The following is a 16,675-nucleotide window of genomic DNA, read 5'->3' on the forward strand; positions in this document are numbered from 1 at the left end:
TCTTACTGGGTTTGTGCAGGTGTTGTTCTCACCACGATGCTCTGCAGACCTTCACACATCAGAGTGAACATGCTTATATGGACAAAGTCTCTGATCAGCACCTAAAACCCAGTGTCACCCTTTGCATTCCTGACTCACTTTGCATTTCCACCCCAAAATATACCAAAATAAATCTAGATCAAATTCAGCAGATTTTTAGATTACTCCTCCAAGTGTATATCTCAAATTCCTGGAATCTATCTTGTCAATCCTGAATGGTTCAGCAATCCATGTGCATGACAGGGCTGCAAAAATAATACTAATACTAAATAATAATATGATAGTGTTGACAATTGTATTGACTTTTGCCATTTTTTGTAACATTCAGCCAACCGAGAAATAATGTAATGGTGTTTTGATCCCGAATTCTGAATATGAGTACAGCATTTACAATATGTAATTAATTATTGGATGTGTGACACAACAATGAAGGATGCTGTGATCCGGGTCTTAAAAGGAAACTGTTTAGCACAGGAAGAAGATTATTATTACATTATATTTCATGGTAATAATGAATGTAATACTTTTTACATATAACTATTTGAATGAATAAAGCCTGGTTAAACAGTACACTCACTTCCAAGCATTTATAACATGTTTTTTATCAGGGGCAAGATCATAAATGGGTCGCAGAGTGATTGTTAAATTGTTAGATGTGAGTAAAATAAAGTATTTTCTTGGACTGCTGATAATTTCTCTCCCTGAACTTGTTCTTTGCAGTAGCACCGATTAATGTAATGAAACCTGTATTCTATGCAGTTTACATTTGGTCAGTAAGAAGCTGCTGCGTTTTGTTCAAGGCCTTTTGTTTATTGGTCAGTTTTCCTCAGAGGAGACAGGTCAGTAGGTCCTCACTGGGGGAATTTAAACAACAGAGTTTAAAGAGGTTTTAAAATCAGTTTTCTACATTATAGGGAACTGTCCTTGGAAAGTAATAGCTCCTGACAGTTCATTCTTCAACGCGTTCCCATTAGGAATTTCACAGCTGGTGGCAAAACCTATTTCAGTTGAATCCATATTAACTTCTTGGCACCAAAAAAGTAAAATATTTGTCGCTTTAATTAGTTTTGTTTCCTACATTGTTTGGTTTTATCACCACTTTAAAAACCTGATTTAGCTGCAAATAATCTGAAGCAGGGATAATGAACAGACTTTTTGATAGTGGAAAAGCATGTTCAAATGATCATGTATAAACTGGAGAAAAAAAAAAAACATACCTTCCATTTATCTGTATTGTAAATACAAAATGAAAACATCTGTTCTGTTCTAGGTTATGGAAATGTTATAACTTTATAGAGAAGGACTTATTGTCAAATGATTATATGGTACTTGTACAAGGAAGTGTATCTGTAGTACAGCAGCAAGCACTAGAAACACTTTGTGCTCAAGTTGAAATGCTTTAATCGAGGAGGTATATTATCACTGCTAAATTACCCTTCTCTGTGTCCTGACTTAGAGCACCTTCCCAGTGACTTCATTTCTCTGCTTCAAACATCCTCTTGAAGCATGTCACAGCACATGCAATAACACATTCATGTGCCAAGGCCACAGCATCCCTCGGAGCCAACGCAATAAGAACTTTGAGAGGTTTTTTTCGGAGTGGCGGTCTGACGTGTTTTGAAGAACATTTATTTATCTCTCCTCCTCGACAGTGCCCGGCCACACAGCGTCTGCTCAACTGCTGTTGAAGTAACAGATGTAGGGCAGGAACATTTATTTGAGGTGAAGCACACATTTCCACCCTGTCATTTGTCAGTATTTGAAGTATTTAAGGTTATAACATTAATGTTGTTGCTAATGTATTTGCTAATTTATTTAAAAAAAAATTGCCTTTGACTTCAGTATGCTCTAGTAATGTTTCACAGCTGTGTAGTTGTGTGTCGCCGTTGTGTCGAGAGACCCCACAGAGGTGTGATTGCTGGCCTTCACTCCTCCACTGGATCCTTTAAGAGAAATTGAACTGAATGTACATAGTCAGGCATTTGTTTTATTTTAGGCAGCAAACATCACGGGTGATGCAAAAATAAACAAATTATTTCTGTGTTATTGTATTGAGTGTCCTTTATAGCATAAAAGGGCTTTGTGTTCAAAGCTCTTCCACAAACCTGCTGAAAACAACTGCTTTATCAAAACAATTTTTAACCCTCTCGTTGGGAATGCACCATTTCTGCCCTTTCACAGCTACTGAGCACCAGTAACACTATTTTAAATCAAGTGTATCGTTTGTGCTATATCCCAAGCAGCCTTATTATAGGATGCAACAGTGAGTTACCACTTCGCCAAGGAAGGATGCTTATATAAATAGAACAGCAGATACTGTTCAAAAGGAAGGTTATTCTTGGAGGGAAAATACCTGCAGCTTTATGGTGTGTAAATGTCTTCTCAACATCTAAAACTGTAGAGACTTTTGGCAGATAGCTGTGAATAACATAACTAATACTCTGGTTATAAGTTTAGTAAACTTAATAAACATGGCTTTCAGTAGAAAACCTCTTGTCCTGTGGTTTGACACGGTTTCCCCCTGGTGCAAGAAACACCATGTTTAGACTCTAGTATTGTATAAATGGAAAACAATAAAATCTGTTTTTCTTCAGCTCCTGCTTGTGCCAGAAGAAAGTTTACAGTTTAGTGGAGAGTTTCAGGCGGCTGAGAGTGAATGCCCTCCCCAGTGGTGCTGAGGTTTGCAATACAGGAAGTGAGTAAGGTCTCTGCAGCTCCCTGTGGCTTAGGAATCTGGAATTCTCCGTTAATGATGAAAGTGTTCAAAGGGGAAGTTGGCACGCTGAACAGTGTACGAGCCTGCAGTTCGGCCAAACAAATGAGTTGTGCAGTGTTGTCAGTGTACAGTGTGGGTCTGCCTTAATCAAAGTGCTCATGAAACCACGAGAAGGATTAGTCTTGCTCACAGAATTGGTTTTAATAAGTCATTGCACGCTGTAGGGCTGTTACGAGTGTGTGGTCTGGGGGGAGAATACGTTCACCTAAAAGGGCAAGAAAGATACAGTACCCCCAACAAATTAATGCCTGTCTGGAAGTTATTAGAGTGTGTCCTTTAGTAAAGGTACAGTGAGACATTTTGAGATTTGCCCACCAAATCCTTGTTCCTCAGTCAATCACCAGTGTCTCTATTTGCCCCCTGTAGTTTATGCTATTTGAAGTCACAGAGAGAAGCGTTACGAGCCTTTATTACAACTGTTTGTTGTATTTATTTATTTTGTGCTGAGCTGCTATTACACCCATCTTTAAGAACATACAACTTTAACTTAGCCCATATACTTAATGTTTACAGATCTGCTGCCATCTTCTGAAAAATAAAAGTTGATGAATTCTGTCGTTTCACTTTATATTTTAAGTTTAATTTCCATTAGAATATTCTGCATAACGGCTTATAGTTATAGTGAAAAGAACTGTTACAGACGATTTCATTATAAACCATTAGTGTGAAGAATTCTGTGGAACTGCTACTTATTTTTCATTCTGCCCACTTAACGAGTTTTGTCATGCGTGTTTCAGGAAGGGAGTTTTGAAAGGGTTTATTTGTGAGAAACTGGTTAACATCACACCCGTGTGTTAGATGTGTACCAGATAAAGTAGATCTCATTTGGTCAGCACTGAGCCCCTGCCCCACTTCAGTTATTTCTGTGTGGTTAAATAATATTTGAAAAAGTGACTTGGCCTAAATCTACCATTTTGATTACATGTAATTTTCTTGAAAATAATATTTAAACTAAATCTTGTAATTTGACATTTTGGACATATTTGTATTAGTGTATCTGCCTTGCACCAAGACCCCAGTATTCATAGTACTGGGAGGGGGCTGCATTGGATGCTGTTCATGAAATTTGCCTGGGGGTTTTACAATTGCATGTCAAGTATAAATTCAAGCTGGTTGGATAATGATTTTTGTCTGAATGCTGGTCTGGCAAATAGTTTGGAGGTTGAAGTTGGGATATTATTTACAAAGCCAAGAGCTGTGGTTGCAGTGGCTGTTGTAGCTTCACATGAACTGCATTTTTGATGAATAACAAATTCCCATTTCCTCTGAGATGTCCCGTAACATTTTTTTGTTGTTAAGTTTACGGACAAATTACCCTCAAACAAGGATCCACCCTCAAGTGTGAAGAAAGGCAACAGACTAAAAGTGTATATTCGCACATAAGATCTGATTTGTGTGTTGGAAGCCTGTGTACCAGAATCAATTCCAGTTCTGTGGAATTTATTACAAGAGGTTTTGTGATTCTGGTTAAACCAAATCTACTGGAGCCCACAAACATTTCTGCAATGGATATGCAAATCACTGATGTAGGGTGCCCACCCATTAAAGTAACAATTCTCGAGCTGCTTGTAGTTTTAACTTATTGTGTGTGGAATTACATGTTTTATTTATTATTTTAAAGTGTTAGTTGCTCTAATTATCTGCACACTCAAATATTTTTATTACCCTTCCCAGAATGAAATGTATATATGGAATCCTTTTGAAGAGTCAATCATCAAAAATCAATCACCCTGTTTGTAGGATAAACGGCGTTCATAAGTAGGAGAAATTGAGTTGTCAGCAGGAACTGAAGCATGCACGAAATGGGCGTAAATTAGCAAATAATCAGATTGATTTAATGACTTCAGCTGGTAGACACTCCAATCCCAACAAGTACTGCAATGGGGCGGATTTAGCTTGCTGCTTCTTGCTGTGCTAAACGATCAAAACACATATCTGGAAGGCCTTAACCAAGGCTTCATTTCAGGTGTAGTACCCTTCATTGAATGCCTTCAAAGCCAGTATTCTCAGACCATATTAAACCAACTTTTACCTACAGTGTCACTTTTTACCAACCTGACTGTTCACTTGTGTTTTTATTTAAAAGCAACTTGACTAATTTAAGAATGTCATCTACCAAATAAAGGTATTTTGTTACAATCTGATATTAGTTGAGTCAGAATAAACGGGGTTAACATATTAACATAATAGTGCATTTGCTCTTGTTAATGGCAATTGCTATCTGGAGAAAGTGGTTGAGGCCACAATATGCCATTGGACAAAAATGTATGTGTGGGGTGGTAGTTGATACCACCACTAATAAAGGGTGGCAAGTCACTGGTGTGTGTGGAGAATAATGATGGTCCATACCAGCAGGTCGGTGCAAAATATTAACATATGAAAAATTAAAGAAAGAAGAATAATCCACAACTAAACTCCCAGGCTTGCATAAATAAATATACATAACAAAGTATTTACACAAACCCCAGCCCCTTGACACAGCCTCACCACAAGCTGTGTGAGCCCCCTCTCCCCTCCATATCTAAACTAACCATTTAAATAGTTCCCCACAGCCCTACCCTAATCGGGCCACACCACTAAAGCAGGTGGATACAAGGGTAGCCAGGTAAGAAAATGTAATCAATTTAACCAAAAAGCCTTTCTGATACAGTCCCATAGATTTTCATAAGCATGTTACATACTGGAGACACCACCAAATTCCCTCCTGAGGTTATTATTCAGGGTGCGAGTACTCCCACCCCTCCAATAATAACAGCTTCAGACAAACTGCGTTCATGTTTCATTAAACAAAACGGGCATTAGCGAACAACACCACCACAGTGCCGTATGTATGTGTTTTTTTTTTTTCTGAAATTGCTGAATGCAATTCATGTTATTTGAAGATGTTACTACATCCTATGGAAGAAAAACACACGGACCCAGAAATCGAGTTTGCAGACTGTAAAATCTGTGGAGAGACGCACAGCTGGGCCCAGGGTATCCTTCAGGGACACATTGGCTCGGTGACCCCTGCCATAAAGAACCACAGGACAGAGATTAGGAAAATGAATGGGGGGACTCTTACAGAGTGCTGAACGGGGTTTCTGAAACTATTAACTTGCTGTACTGTCCAGGTTAATGGTCTGCAGTCTGTCTTCGTTTTGTGGAGGAATCCCCACATGAAAAATAGATGACTTCAGAGCCATAGTCACGTTTGTGTACTGTAGGTGGTAATTTGTGGATGTGGACTCAAAGATGTTCAGAGACAGGAGTTGGGTGGCTATATGTGCATCTCTGGAAGTCTTGCTTTGTCTTTAAGTAGTTTGTGGTGCATTAGCAATGATTAAAAAAGAGTAAGTAAAACCAAAATAAGTTCCCTTCACTGCAGTGCATGTCCAAACGTTTAATTTCCTTAGGCAGTATTGGACATATAATTGAGAAGAAACGGTAACACCAAGTCTCTTCAGCATCTCCTTTAATAAACAAGTATTTTTTCTGTCGGTTTCCCATGTATACCGCTCTTTTAGGAATTTTGCCCAGTTGAATAAGTGTCAGTCGGCTTCTGTGATCCTACGACAAGCAGCAAACATGTAGTAGCCTGCATGCGATCGCTGTATTTGTTTTGTTGTGTTTTCATTTATTAGGATTCATTTCACAGCACTTGTTTGAGATGTTGTGGGCTTGAGTTACTATCATAAAACTCAGACCGTAAAGTGTAAGACTGTATTTATTTGGCATATTATGACTGAAGAAAATGCAACAAAATGATATTGATAGTCTGACAGTGAATGGTAACTTTTGATATAGATAAAGGCTTTACTAGGCCGTGTATAGTTCACTTATGTATGCTTTGATACATTTTTACTGGAACAAGCCCATGCAAGCAAACTGGAATGCTTGGTAATTAACAAAGGTCATTTTCCATGCACCTCATATTTTGTTGAAGCAATATTTGAAAAATTGACTCATCATAGCCAGTGTAGGCCTTCATCAGGTATAGGCCTATGGCTGTATTTTATTTCATGTGTTTCTATTCAGCTTTACAGGAGCTCCTGTTGTGAATGGAGGTAGTTGAAAGTTTGTTTCCTCAACCAATGACTCGCCTTATGAGGTTTGAATGATGCACCACTAAATGTTGAAGCTTATAAGAATCAGTCATGTTGAATCTTAAAGCTGATACACTGGGACTGGTATATCTTGACATATATTTGCCTGGTACATTCATGTTCTTTTTTTAACCAATTTCAAGAAGAAATCACCCCAAGAGAAGTCAAATAAAGCTATTTGCTAGTTTCATGAATGCAGGATATGTAATACCACTCAAGTATCACTAGCCACAGAATGACAAACGCTCATCTTTTGTTATAATTTGCTCTGTGAAATTCATATTCCCAGCTATTGGGATTGTTTCGTTGTTCATTATACATTGTTTCTGTCTTTCTTTTTATGTGCTTCCCAACAATGACACAAATCTTCAGTGCTATTAATTGGAAATATGCACTTGTAAATTAAGAGAATTACATATACATAGGAAATGCCCCTTATTTTCCCCAGAACAAATTATTTATTGCAGGATTTGTAAATTTTGTATTGTATTTGAAGAAACTAACAATCCTATAGTTGATGAAGCCAGCTCATGCTGATCACAGAAAGCCATTGAGCAGCAGTTTTATGATCTCCTTGCCTGCTGCTTTCCGCAGATGATATAGTGCATTAATTGTCAATTGATCTTTCATTCCTAAACAAACTGACAGCCTTCTGTTGCTGTAAATCCTATTTTGTGCAGCTCTGTCTTTCTTCAGTGGCTGCATTGTAAAACTTGTGAGTTACTTCTTCCTATCTTACCCATCTTTGACTCAGTCTTTCCTCCAGGCACGTGTGTATGGGGGGTCTTTGCAACAACTTTGTAAATTAAAGGAAAGGATATGAGAGTGAGTGTGTGTTGGAGGAAAAACCGAATATAATGTTTAAATCAGCCCCGTATACTTATTGTATGAGAGTTTCATATGAATTTTCCCTTCCTGGAAAAAGTTTTTTGGAGTGATCTGGACTAGAAATAAAAAGTTGTTGGATCACATGACAGAGCCTTGCTTGATCAAATCTAACTGGGGTAATGAAAGTGGATGTAATGAATAATCCCTCTTCATTTCTTCCTAAACAGATTCTGGAATGTAATGTATCGTACCTTAACATTCCACACTGCTAAAAGTACTGTATTTGACACTGAAACGATGCATTCCTTCCAAGTTTGAGAAAAAATGTATATCAAAAAACATTATACATATATGAAATACTGTCTTGGAATACAAAGAAATCTAAGCAAGTTCTTACAATCTACTTTTAGATTAGGAAGAAAATGGTGTGCTCTGGCACAACTTGTGTTGTTTTGCTCTTCAGAAGCAGTGTTGGGTTGATACTTGCCCGAGATGAGTCACGGTTTTGTTTAAGCAGGGATTGGAACAGTCCCAGGACCGAATCTCCCCAGTAATAATAGTGTCTTAAGAGCTAACTAAGTTAATGAACTGCATTGTCAGCTTTGCTCATTGCATTTAGAGGCCAGTGATCTACAAACACAAGACAAAGCAGGGAGCTTAAAGCACTGTAGCAAACCAGGCAGATGCTACCAATTGTATCCTCTTCATGTCCTCTGAATCTCCTCTTGTTGTAGACACAGAGACTCTGTGCAAGTTTCTTATTAAACTCGGTTACATTTCTATCATTAAAATAACTGTTTTCCCATCTTCTTGGAAAGTCTAGGAATGATCTTTTATTTATGTGGGATGTTGACTTGACTCTAGAGCAATGAGTTATGTTTTTTATGTTATGTAAGTATGACATAAGCAGCGCAAACAAAGTAGGACACAGTTTGGAGAAAAAAATCTTCACTTCCACCGTTGTAATTTGACTTTGTTTTTACATATTTGTCATTGACACCGTAACTTAGCCTACATTATTTTTTCTTCACTTTTTTCTTTGTAAAGAATAGGTCTGCAGCATTTGTGTTTTGTATTGATCAAACATGGATTCTGCAGTAGAGGATAGTCGTTTTAACTCCCGGGTGGTCTTTGTTAAGACAGAGATCAATTCCTCCTGATTAACAACTCTTGAGTTCGTGTTTACAGCACTCGGGTCCGACAGAGCTTCCTCGCTGCTTGCCATGAGACAGATCTCTGCAGATTATCCTCAAAGAGCTTTAAGAAGGGAAAAGGAAAGTTATATGGCCGTGAGTGAAGGTATGAAAACACAAAAGATAGGATGCATGTTCTCAGGTGTGCATGGTCATAAAATCTCAAACTCCAAGGAAGGAAGACCATTGGAGAAGCACTGTGATTCACAATTGCAGGCCTCTGCCTGGTGGTAACGTCAGGACTTGCTTTTATTATTTTATAGCCTATGACCCCCTCCTTTAAAAATGATTGTTTACCTCTACGTTAAACATGCTTTCTGCAGGTTACCCATGATATTATTCAATGGGTGCTTTATTAGAAAACAAATTCAGCTGACACATCTTGCAGCATCATCAAATGTTAATTGAACTGCTTCACAGGGAAGTTATTATAATTTAACTGAACAAAAAAAGAAATGCCCATCCTACTTAATAATAAAATAATTTGGATTTTGATGGCAAAGGGTCTTTATACCCAACCTTCTTAAGAAGCAGTTTCATTTGCCAGTGCTATAGTTGTAATGGGAACATTATGTGAAATTTCACTGTTAAAAAGGATTCAAGTATGACTAATTCTGCTCTATGGTTTATTTTAAGAAGGTGCAAATTCACTTGCCAAAGTTGTTATTTTAAGGATCTCATTGGTACTCCCAAGAAAACATTAGAAATATAGCCTTGCAGAATCTGTGAAGTGCTTTGATAGTCTGTTTTCTTGTGAGCGGTTTCAAATTCTGATGGTCAGTTTCTGACTTATCAAAACACAACGGTATTTGTCTCAAACGTTAAGCTTCTGGTAAGTTAGTTTAGTTGTACAAATTTGATAGGTTCGGTTATTCATATTCCATCTTTCTCGCTGACCTCTCTGCTCTCTGTCTTTATTCCTGTCTGCCACTGTTGCCTCATAATTGGGGAAACGGAGACCAGTCATTTCGATAGTCTAATACAACTGCCAACAAAATAACAGCACATTGCATAGATAAGTAGATGAACTGTAAGATACTTTTTTTTCTTCCTTTTACTAAGCTGCTAACTAAAAGCCATGAAGCTTAACTATAATTACACAGACAGCCCATGAAAATGCTGACTTATGTGAAACACTAAATAATATCCTTATGTTATTATTTTTATTGAAGAGGGGCCTTCGCTTCAGAAATATGAATCTCCAGTGAGACGTGGTTGAGATCAGGCCGGTGATGTTAGCAGGCCTGTGCAGTAGACTACCTTGAAGTTAACCTGCAGAGACGAGACGAAGCATTTGCATTTTTATTAATAATTGAAAACTGAACACCAGAATGTTAAACCGCACACTAGAACCGTTGAGTGTCAGTATAATACTTTTAACCCTCTGTTACAGAAACATGACTGCTCTATACTTCTAAAAACATTTATACTAGGAAACCTGACTCCAACTTTCAGGCTGCTGACGTTTTATAGGTTGAACTTACTGTAATAACTGTTTGCATGATTTTTACAAATGAGCTCTTTGTTTATTGCTGATAACCTTTTTCCTTTCATTCCATCGCACATCTGTTCGAGAGAATGTATTTTCACCATGGGCGTTCAGAGACTTAAATGTTAATGTCTTTTCCGTGTTTGGCTCCTGGTTATGTGATGTTAGTCAAGGGGAAGAAGAGCACAAACAAAGAAAAGCTTTATTTTTATTTTCATATCGGGAGTTCCCTAAACTTAATTTCAGCCATCATTTCGGGTGCATCTAAAGAGCCATTAACTCTAATGGGGCCAGACAGGCAATCAATCAATCAACTATACACAGTTGATGGAATAATACTATGAAAACATCCCCATGACTCCAGGGCCATATAAAATGACTGGAATTTTTCATATAATTGCCTTTAAAGGTAGTGGAAGGGGGAACATATAATTTTAATTTCATTAGGTTAATTTGCTTTCTCATAAACCGTTTGATAGAGGCGCACACAATCATAATTTGAGTTATCTCCACTGTTCTATCCCCCAAAACACACTGGCATTTAAATCAGTTTGTTATAAACCAAAAAAAGCACATTACCAGACGCACATTTCTGAAAGTATTTGAGTGATCTTTGAAGAGCAGGCTACCATGCCTCTGTGGAGCTGCAAGATATGGGTGGTGAATAGATATTGTTTGCGATTTGAACTTCAGATTGACTTTGTATCATGGCATGCCAAATATTTTGAGTTTTTGAAAAGCTGTTGCCAAAGGAAAAACGTTTTCTTATCTTGATTATAAACCAATACTGCAAAATACTTTTATTTTAGACTTGTCTGCACCTGAATGCTAGAATTTGAGTACTGTGTGGATACAAAAGAAGACTAAGATCACTTGGATGGATAAAGGTATGGTTATATTGGATGCAGATTAATTTCTGGTATACATTCAGTTAGGTTATGTAACTGGCCATTGTCTGATGTTCTGCTCACACCAGTGTATTTCCCAGCCTGTCCTTGGGTGGTGATGGTGACATCAGAAGCTAGGGAATCTAATTTGCATCTGATTTGATGTTTCAAATGTACTGCTTTTGAGAGCTGAAAGAAAATTGTGGCACTTTTTTGTGGCTCCTTTTTAGTAGGTTAAATATGGAGATGGCCTCTAATTATGATTGCTTTCTGTTTTACACCAGCATGTTGCGATTTTGTGATCTGAAATGTCCTCAAAAGGCTACACAAATGTGTTTGCAAGCCTAAGTGAACATTTCAGAACTTTAAGGATATAGAATATACCTTGTTCTAATTTCACTCCTAGTATTTCATGGTTAAGAACGGAAAACTCAAGAATCATTGCTGGCAAACTGGCACAATTTCTGTTGATTTAATATGCATTTTTGTACCAATAGTTTAGATTCTTGTCGCAACATTTTGATGCATACAGCTGGAAGAGCACTTGTTGTAACCAAAGCTGATAGATTGTCTATATGTATTCTTAATTTAATTGCAGATGAAAACTGATACTGCACCTGCACTGAATATAAACTGAAAGCAATTATGCAGATGCTAGTAATCAGTCAAATATTAAGTGTGTACCGATTTCAATAATGGAGTACAAATAACACCACTTGCTATACGTAGTTGTAGATTGTATAACTATCATACAAAATGCTTTTTCTTTTGTGTCATGGAATAATTGCAATTAATTGTGAAGTAAAACCCACCAATAAATATATTTTAAATGAAGTGGTGGAAATTTGATGTGCTGTGTAATACTTCTGTGGCTTGACTGGAATTATGCTATGAAGTTATACATTTGTGAAATGTTAAATTACTTTTAAGAACATTTGTACATTGGTGTTGGAGTGTGCTTCATAACTGCTTTATAAGCCTTACTGTATAAATTGGTTTCAGCAATACAATCCTGAACATAGATTTCAAAAGAACCTAAAACATCAGGGAGAAGGGGATTCAGGTCATAGGAGATAATATCCTTGAAGGGTAAACTAACCCACTGGAAGTTCTTCAAGTACCTAGAATATGTTTGCTTTTATCTATTTCAGTGCTACCTGCTTGCTTTAGGAAAGAAGTGTTTACAATGTGTCTTTGCTGCCTGTTTTCCTGCTGCTTGGCCCCTGGGGCGAACAACTCCGCAGTGGTGCTGATGTAACGGTTGTAAGCAGTTGTTTCACTCGCACAACACAAACCAGAGGATGAGATAACCGGCCCTGACGCACTAATTCGTGATTAGCTTGAATGGTTATTTTAATATAAAAAACTTGGTCCAACAATCCTAAGAACATAGTTTACAAATGAGAGGAGGCCATTTGACCCACTGTGCAAGTAATGCAGGTGAGACTGATTTGGTCTGTAATTTCCTGGCTCAGTTTTGTCCCCTTTCTTGTGGATTGGTGTGACATTTGCTGTCTTCCAGTCAGTGGGCACATCCCCTGTTCTAAGTGTCATTTGGAATATTTGAGTTAGCGGCCTATAAATCATTTCTTGATAAATAAAGTACTGTTGGAAATATCCCATCTGGCCCAGGTGATTTGTTTGTTTCTAATTCTGCTAGTCCCTTTAGTACCTCCTCCTCATTTATCCTGATCTCTCTTAGGGTTTGACTGGACTGGTTCTTAACCTGTGGCATGTTATCTGCCTTTTCTTTTGTAAAAACCTCTGTGAAATACTCATTTAGAACATTTGCCACATCTTGTTCCTTTTCCAAGATACTTCCATTTTTGCCCTTTATCTGTTTCACTTCCTCCTTTATTGCCCTCTTGCTGTTGTAGTATTGGAAAAAGCTCGTTGCATTAGTTTTAGCTCCAAGAGCTTTGTTTCTTTCTATTTTCCTCTTGCTTTCCTGATCCATTTCTTAAGATCTCCTTGCAGCTCAACATATTCTATTTATTTTGTTTTGTCTCTGTTTTGTATAAGCTATACAACATTTTCTTTCTCTTGATATTTTTTGTCATACTTCTATTAAACCATTTTGGCCAGTGTTTTTTGGTCCTCAATTTGCTAAGTTTTGGTACAAATTTCTCCTGAGCGTCAAGTAGTATATTCTTTAAAATTCATTTTCAACTGTCAGCCATCCTGTGTCTGTCTATGGCAACTTGTAAATCCTTCTTTTTGCATCATTTGTTATCCTTTTGAGATATTTCCACACTTTGACATATCTTGATTTATAGGTTTATACACCAATGTGCACAAGGTCAACACAACTACACATTCATACATATACATACACTTTGGAGAATGTTGTTTGATATGTAACCTGTCACCCTTTGAACCGTCTTTTGTTTAAACTTGTTTTATGCTTCGTTATTCGGTTTCCTGATAATTCGCTGGAAGCTTCTTTTAGATGCCAATAGTTAAGTTTAAAACTCTGCCTTTGTCTTGAATTTACATACTTAAATGCATTTTTTTTTTTTGAGAATCTGATTCCAGTTAAATTAAACAGCAATTTTGGGAGTAGTACATGGATAGCTGGTGGGCAAGGAGGGAATCTCATTATCCTGGATAGTAATTGTGTTGTTTGTCTGTAACTTTCTTGGTGAACCACACTTCTGGATTTGTTTTCAGTTAAAATAAATCTTTCTTATATATGTGGTGCTTTAATATTTACAGCCTGCTATTTATAGAGGCATAGAAATGGGCCTTGAAGAACCAATTTCACACACTTAGGGAATTGTTTTTTTAGGTTTGAAACCCTGCGGGCTAAACATATCTTCTGTAGATGTTGTCGTACATTGAACACTAATATATTTAGTCAGTGTTTGATTTTACAGAGATCCTTGTTTTACTTGATATTTTTGTATCTTTTAATTTCTGTGTTTTTTAGTAAGGAATCTAATTATACATTCATGACATTCTCTGCATCTGAATTTGGCTTTCAGGCTGCCACATCTTAAAGATCAATATAGGGAAAAATAGCTCTATCTCAATCTCACTATAGGTATATTGATCTCTCTCTCTCTGGATCTTTTTTTAATCTATATCAGAGTTATGATATTACTCTGTCTATCTCTATATAGGTGTTTATACATCTATCTCTCAAAAACAAACAAATCAGATTAGTTATTTTACGGTTTAGTTATTTTTACTCTAGCTATACATGACTATTTATAAGCCCCTTTCTATGTTTGTACTGCTTTTGCTCGGAAAGGGTTAAAATCTAATGTTGACTCTGCATGTCTTGCGCTGTGTGTGGCTAATGCTCATTACTGGGATATCCACATGGTATTCTCCACCTACGGACCCCCCCACTGTGATGTGGAATAGGGAATTGACGTTTCGTAGAAGCCTCTAACTGAAGCTTTTCTCTCTCCCTGTTCCTGGAAGTATACAGCATGAAATTGAATGTTCGAGTCCTATTGAAATCTGTGTCCAATGTATGGTTTAAAATGGTCACCTCTGATTAGTTCTGACAAACTAACTGGAACATCACCATGGACTTAGTATGCCTTTCATTGATGTTTTGAATTTTTTAATTTTTAATTTTTATATCAAGTCATTGTTCTAGCCAAGAATAACAAGCTTCCTTTTTAGATCTTATTCCACTGGGATGCATCCCACATTTTGGTTCAAGTGCTCCTACCTGATGATTTCCCAAATAATTAAAAAAAACAAAAAAAACAAAGCAAACCAAACAGATTTTTTTTACTTTTATTGTGGATTTGTTTTCTTCAAATTTACACAAACACTTAGCCTTTGAAATTAGCTCATGCTTTAGTTATTTTTTGTGTGTATTGCGATTTCAAAAGGATTTAGTTGATTAAATGTTGTTTTTAAGTACACTCACGTTCGTTCTTGTAAATATGAAGCTTAAATTAGCCCAGCGGTCACGCTGTGTTAATAATTCACAGCAACATCCCCTTCCTTTCTGTAATGCCCATCCTAATGGTTCTGTGATTGATGGGTCCTACTCATTAAGACGGACCCCCTCCCACCCCACCCTAGGCTCCTTATCTGTATGTAAATAGAGCCGTGGCTTAGCCTGTGTTCAAAGGTTTCCATAGTGGCCCTGTCAGATGGTATCTGTGGGGCTTTCTGAGCTCTGTGGGGACCAGAGTGGCGAAAAGTGACAGGGCTGTTAAACGTCAGCCGAGAGCTGTCAGCTCCTCACCTCGAGTGGCCGCAGTATTAAAGTCTTGCGTCTCTTTAACTCATTCTTTATATAAAGGAGTGACTTAATGAGAACTGACAATGCAGCTGATTAATTTTACCTAGGATGAAGAGCATTTTATGACGGCCGTAATTGTATCAAAACCTTTGGCTGACAGCTTTTTCCTGATTCTGACCTTTTTAGACTAGGAGTTTTGCAGTTTGGCTAAGCTTTTTTGTACCCGTGTATGTATTAATGTTTGTTCTCTACTTAGATAATTATTTTGAAAAATGTATCTTAGAGTGCATTTATGTAAGTTATGCAGGAATCCTAGTGAATTCAAATATGCCTTCAGCCAAGAAGATTAAACTGTCAGTTTGATATCTTCAGAGAAAGATAGATGGGTATTGGCTTGATTAAGCCATCATTGTGCATCTAGACTAAATGCTAATACAGCTCCTTTGGTTATGTCAGGTTTCTCCTTTTGTCTGTCATGTCTTGTCATTCAAGTTGTGGTTGAATAGCTCAAAATCAAGAGGGAAAACGGGATACAAGGAGTTCTTGGTCGGACATATTTGTGGAGAACTGTACCGTGTGTTTTTATAGAACAGTCATGGTAGGAATGGGTTAAAGTTAAGTAAAGTAGAAGTTGGTAATGAGCCCCATACATACCACATCAACAGTATAATCACAGCAGCCATTACTGAGAGTGACCAAGTTGTACTCCAAACTCTGTTGCTTGGATACCATGCACTTTCTCCCGAGCTCGTTTATCTTTGCGAGCATCACCCCAGGTCAACACTGAGGCGAAGTGTGAACCATTTCAGCCACTATCTACGGGCTACAAAGCTGGATTTCACCAAGAGCTCTAATTGCATTGAAAGGAGTCAACTGAGAGGTTTGCCATCATTAAATCATCACATGGGCTTTCTTAGTGAAATGTATTTTGTTTGTTTCAGGATCCAAGCTATTGGCTACAAGTTCATCGTTTGGAACATGGCGATGGAGGCATCTTAGACCTTGACGACGTCTTGTGTGATGTTGCTGATGACAAGGACCGGGTGAGTAACCTTATTTATATTGAAGCAGATTTCTCTTGTGAACTGAATTCACTTAGGAATGCTCCTCACTCGAATGGATTTCCCTCTCAAGCAATGCACACGCCTTGTTGTAAATGACTGGCTGT

At 37.5% G+C, this 16,675-nt stretch overlaps 1 protein-coding gene across 4 annotated transcripts in view; it reads left to right on the forward strand.

Annotated features, from left to right (window-relative positions):
- pard3aa (par-3 family cell polarity regulator alpha, a) overlaps nucleotides 1–16,675 on the forward strand; it is a 353,698-nt gene that overhangs the window by 42,139 nt on the left and 294,884 nt on the right. For all 4 annotated transcript variants that reach the window (XM_066717599.1, XM_066717607.1, XM_066717623.1 and 1 more), the window contains exon 2: nucleotides 16,449–16,550. In XM_066717599.1, coding sequence (XP_066573696.1) covers nucleotides 16,449–16,550 — 102 coding nt within the window. The remainder of the gene's footprint in view (nucleotides 1–16,448; nucleotides 16,551–16,675) is intronic.

Source organism: Amia ocellicauda, chromosome 2, assembly GCF_036373705.1.
Source record: "Amia ocellicauda isolate fAmiCal2 chromosome 2, fAmiCal2.hap1, whole genome shotgun sequence".
In the NCBI taxonomy this organism is placed as follows: domain Eukaryota; kingdom Metazoa; phylum Chordata; class Actinopteri; order Amiiformes; family Amiidae; genus Amia; species Amia ocellicauda.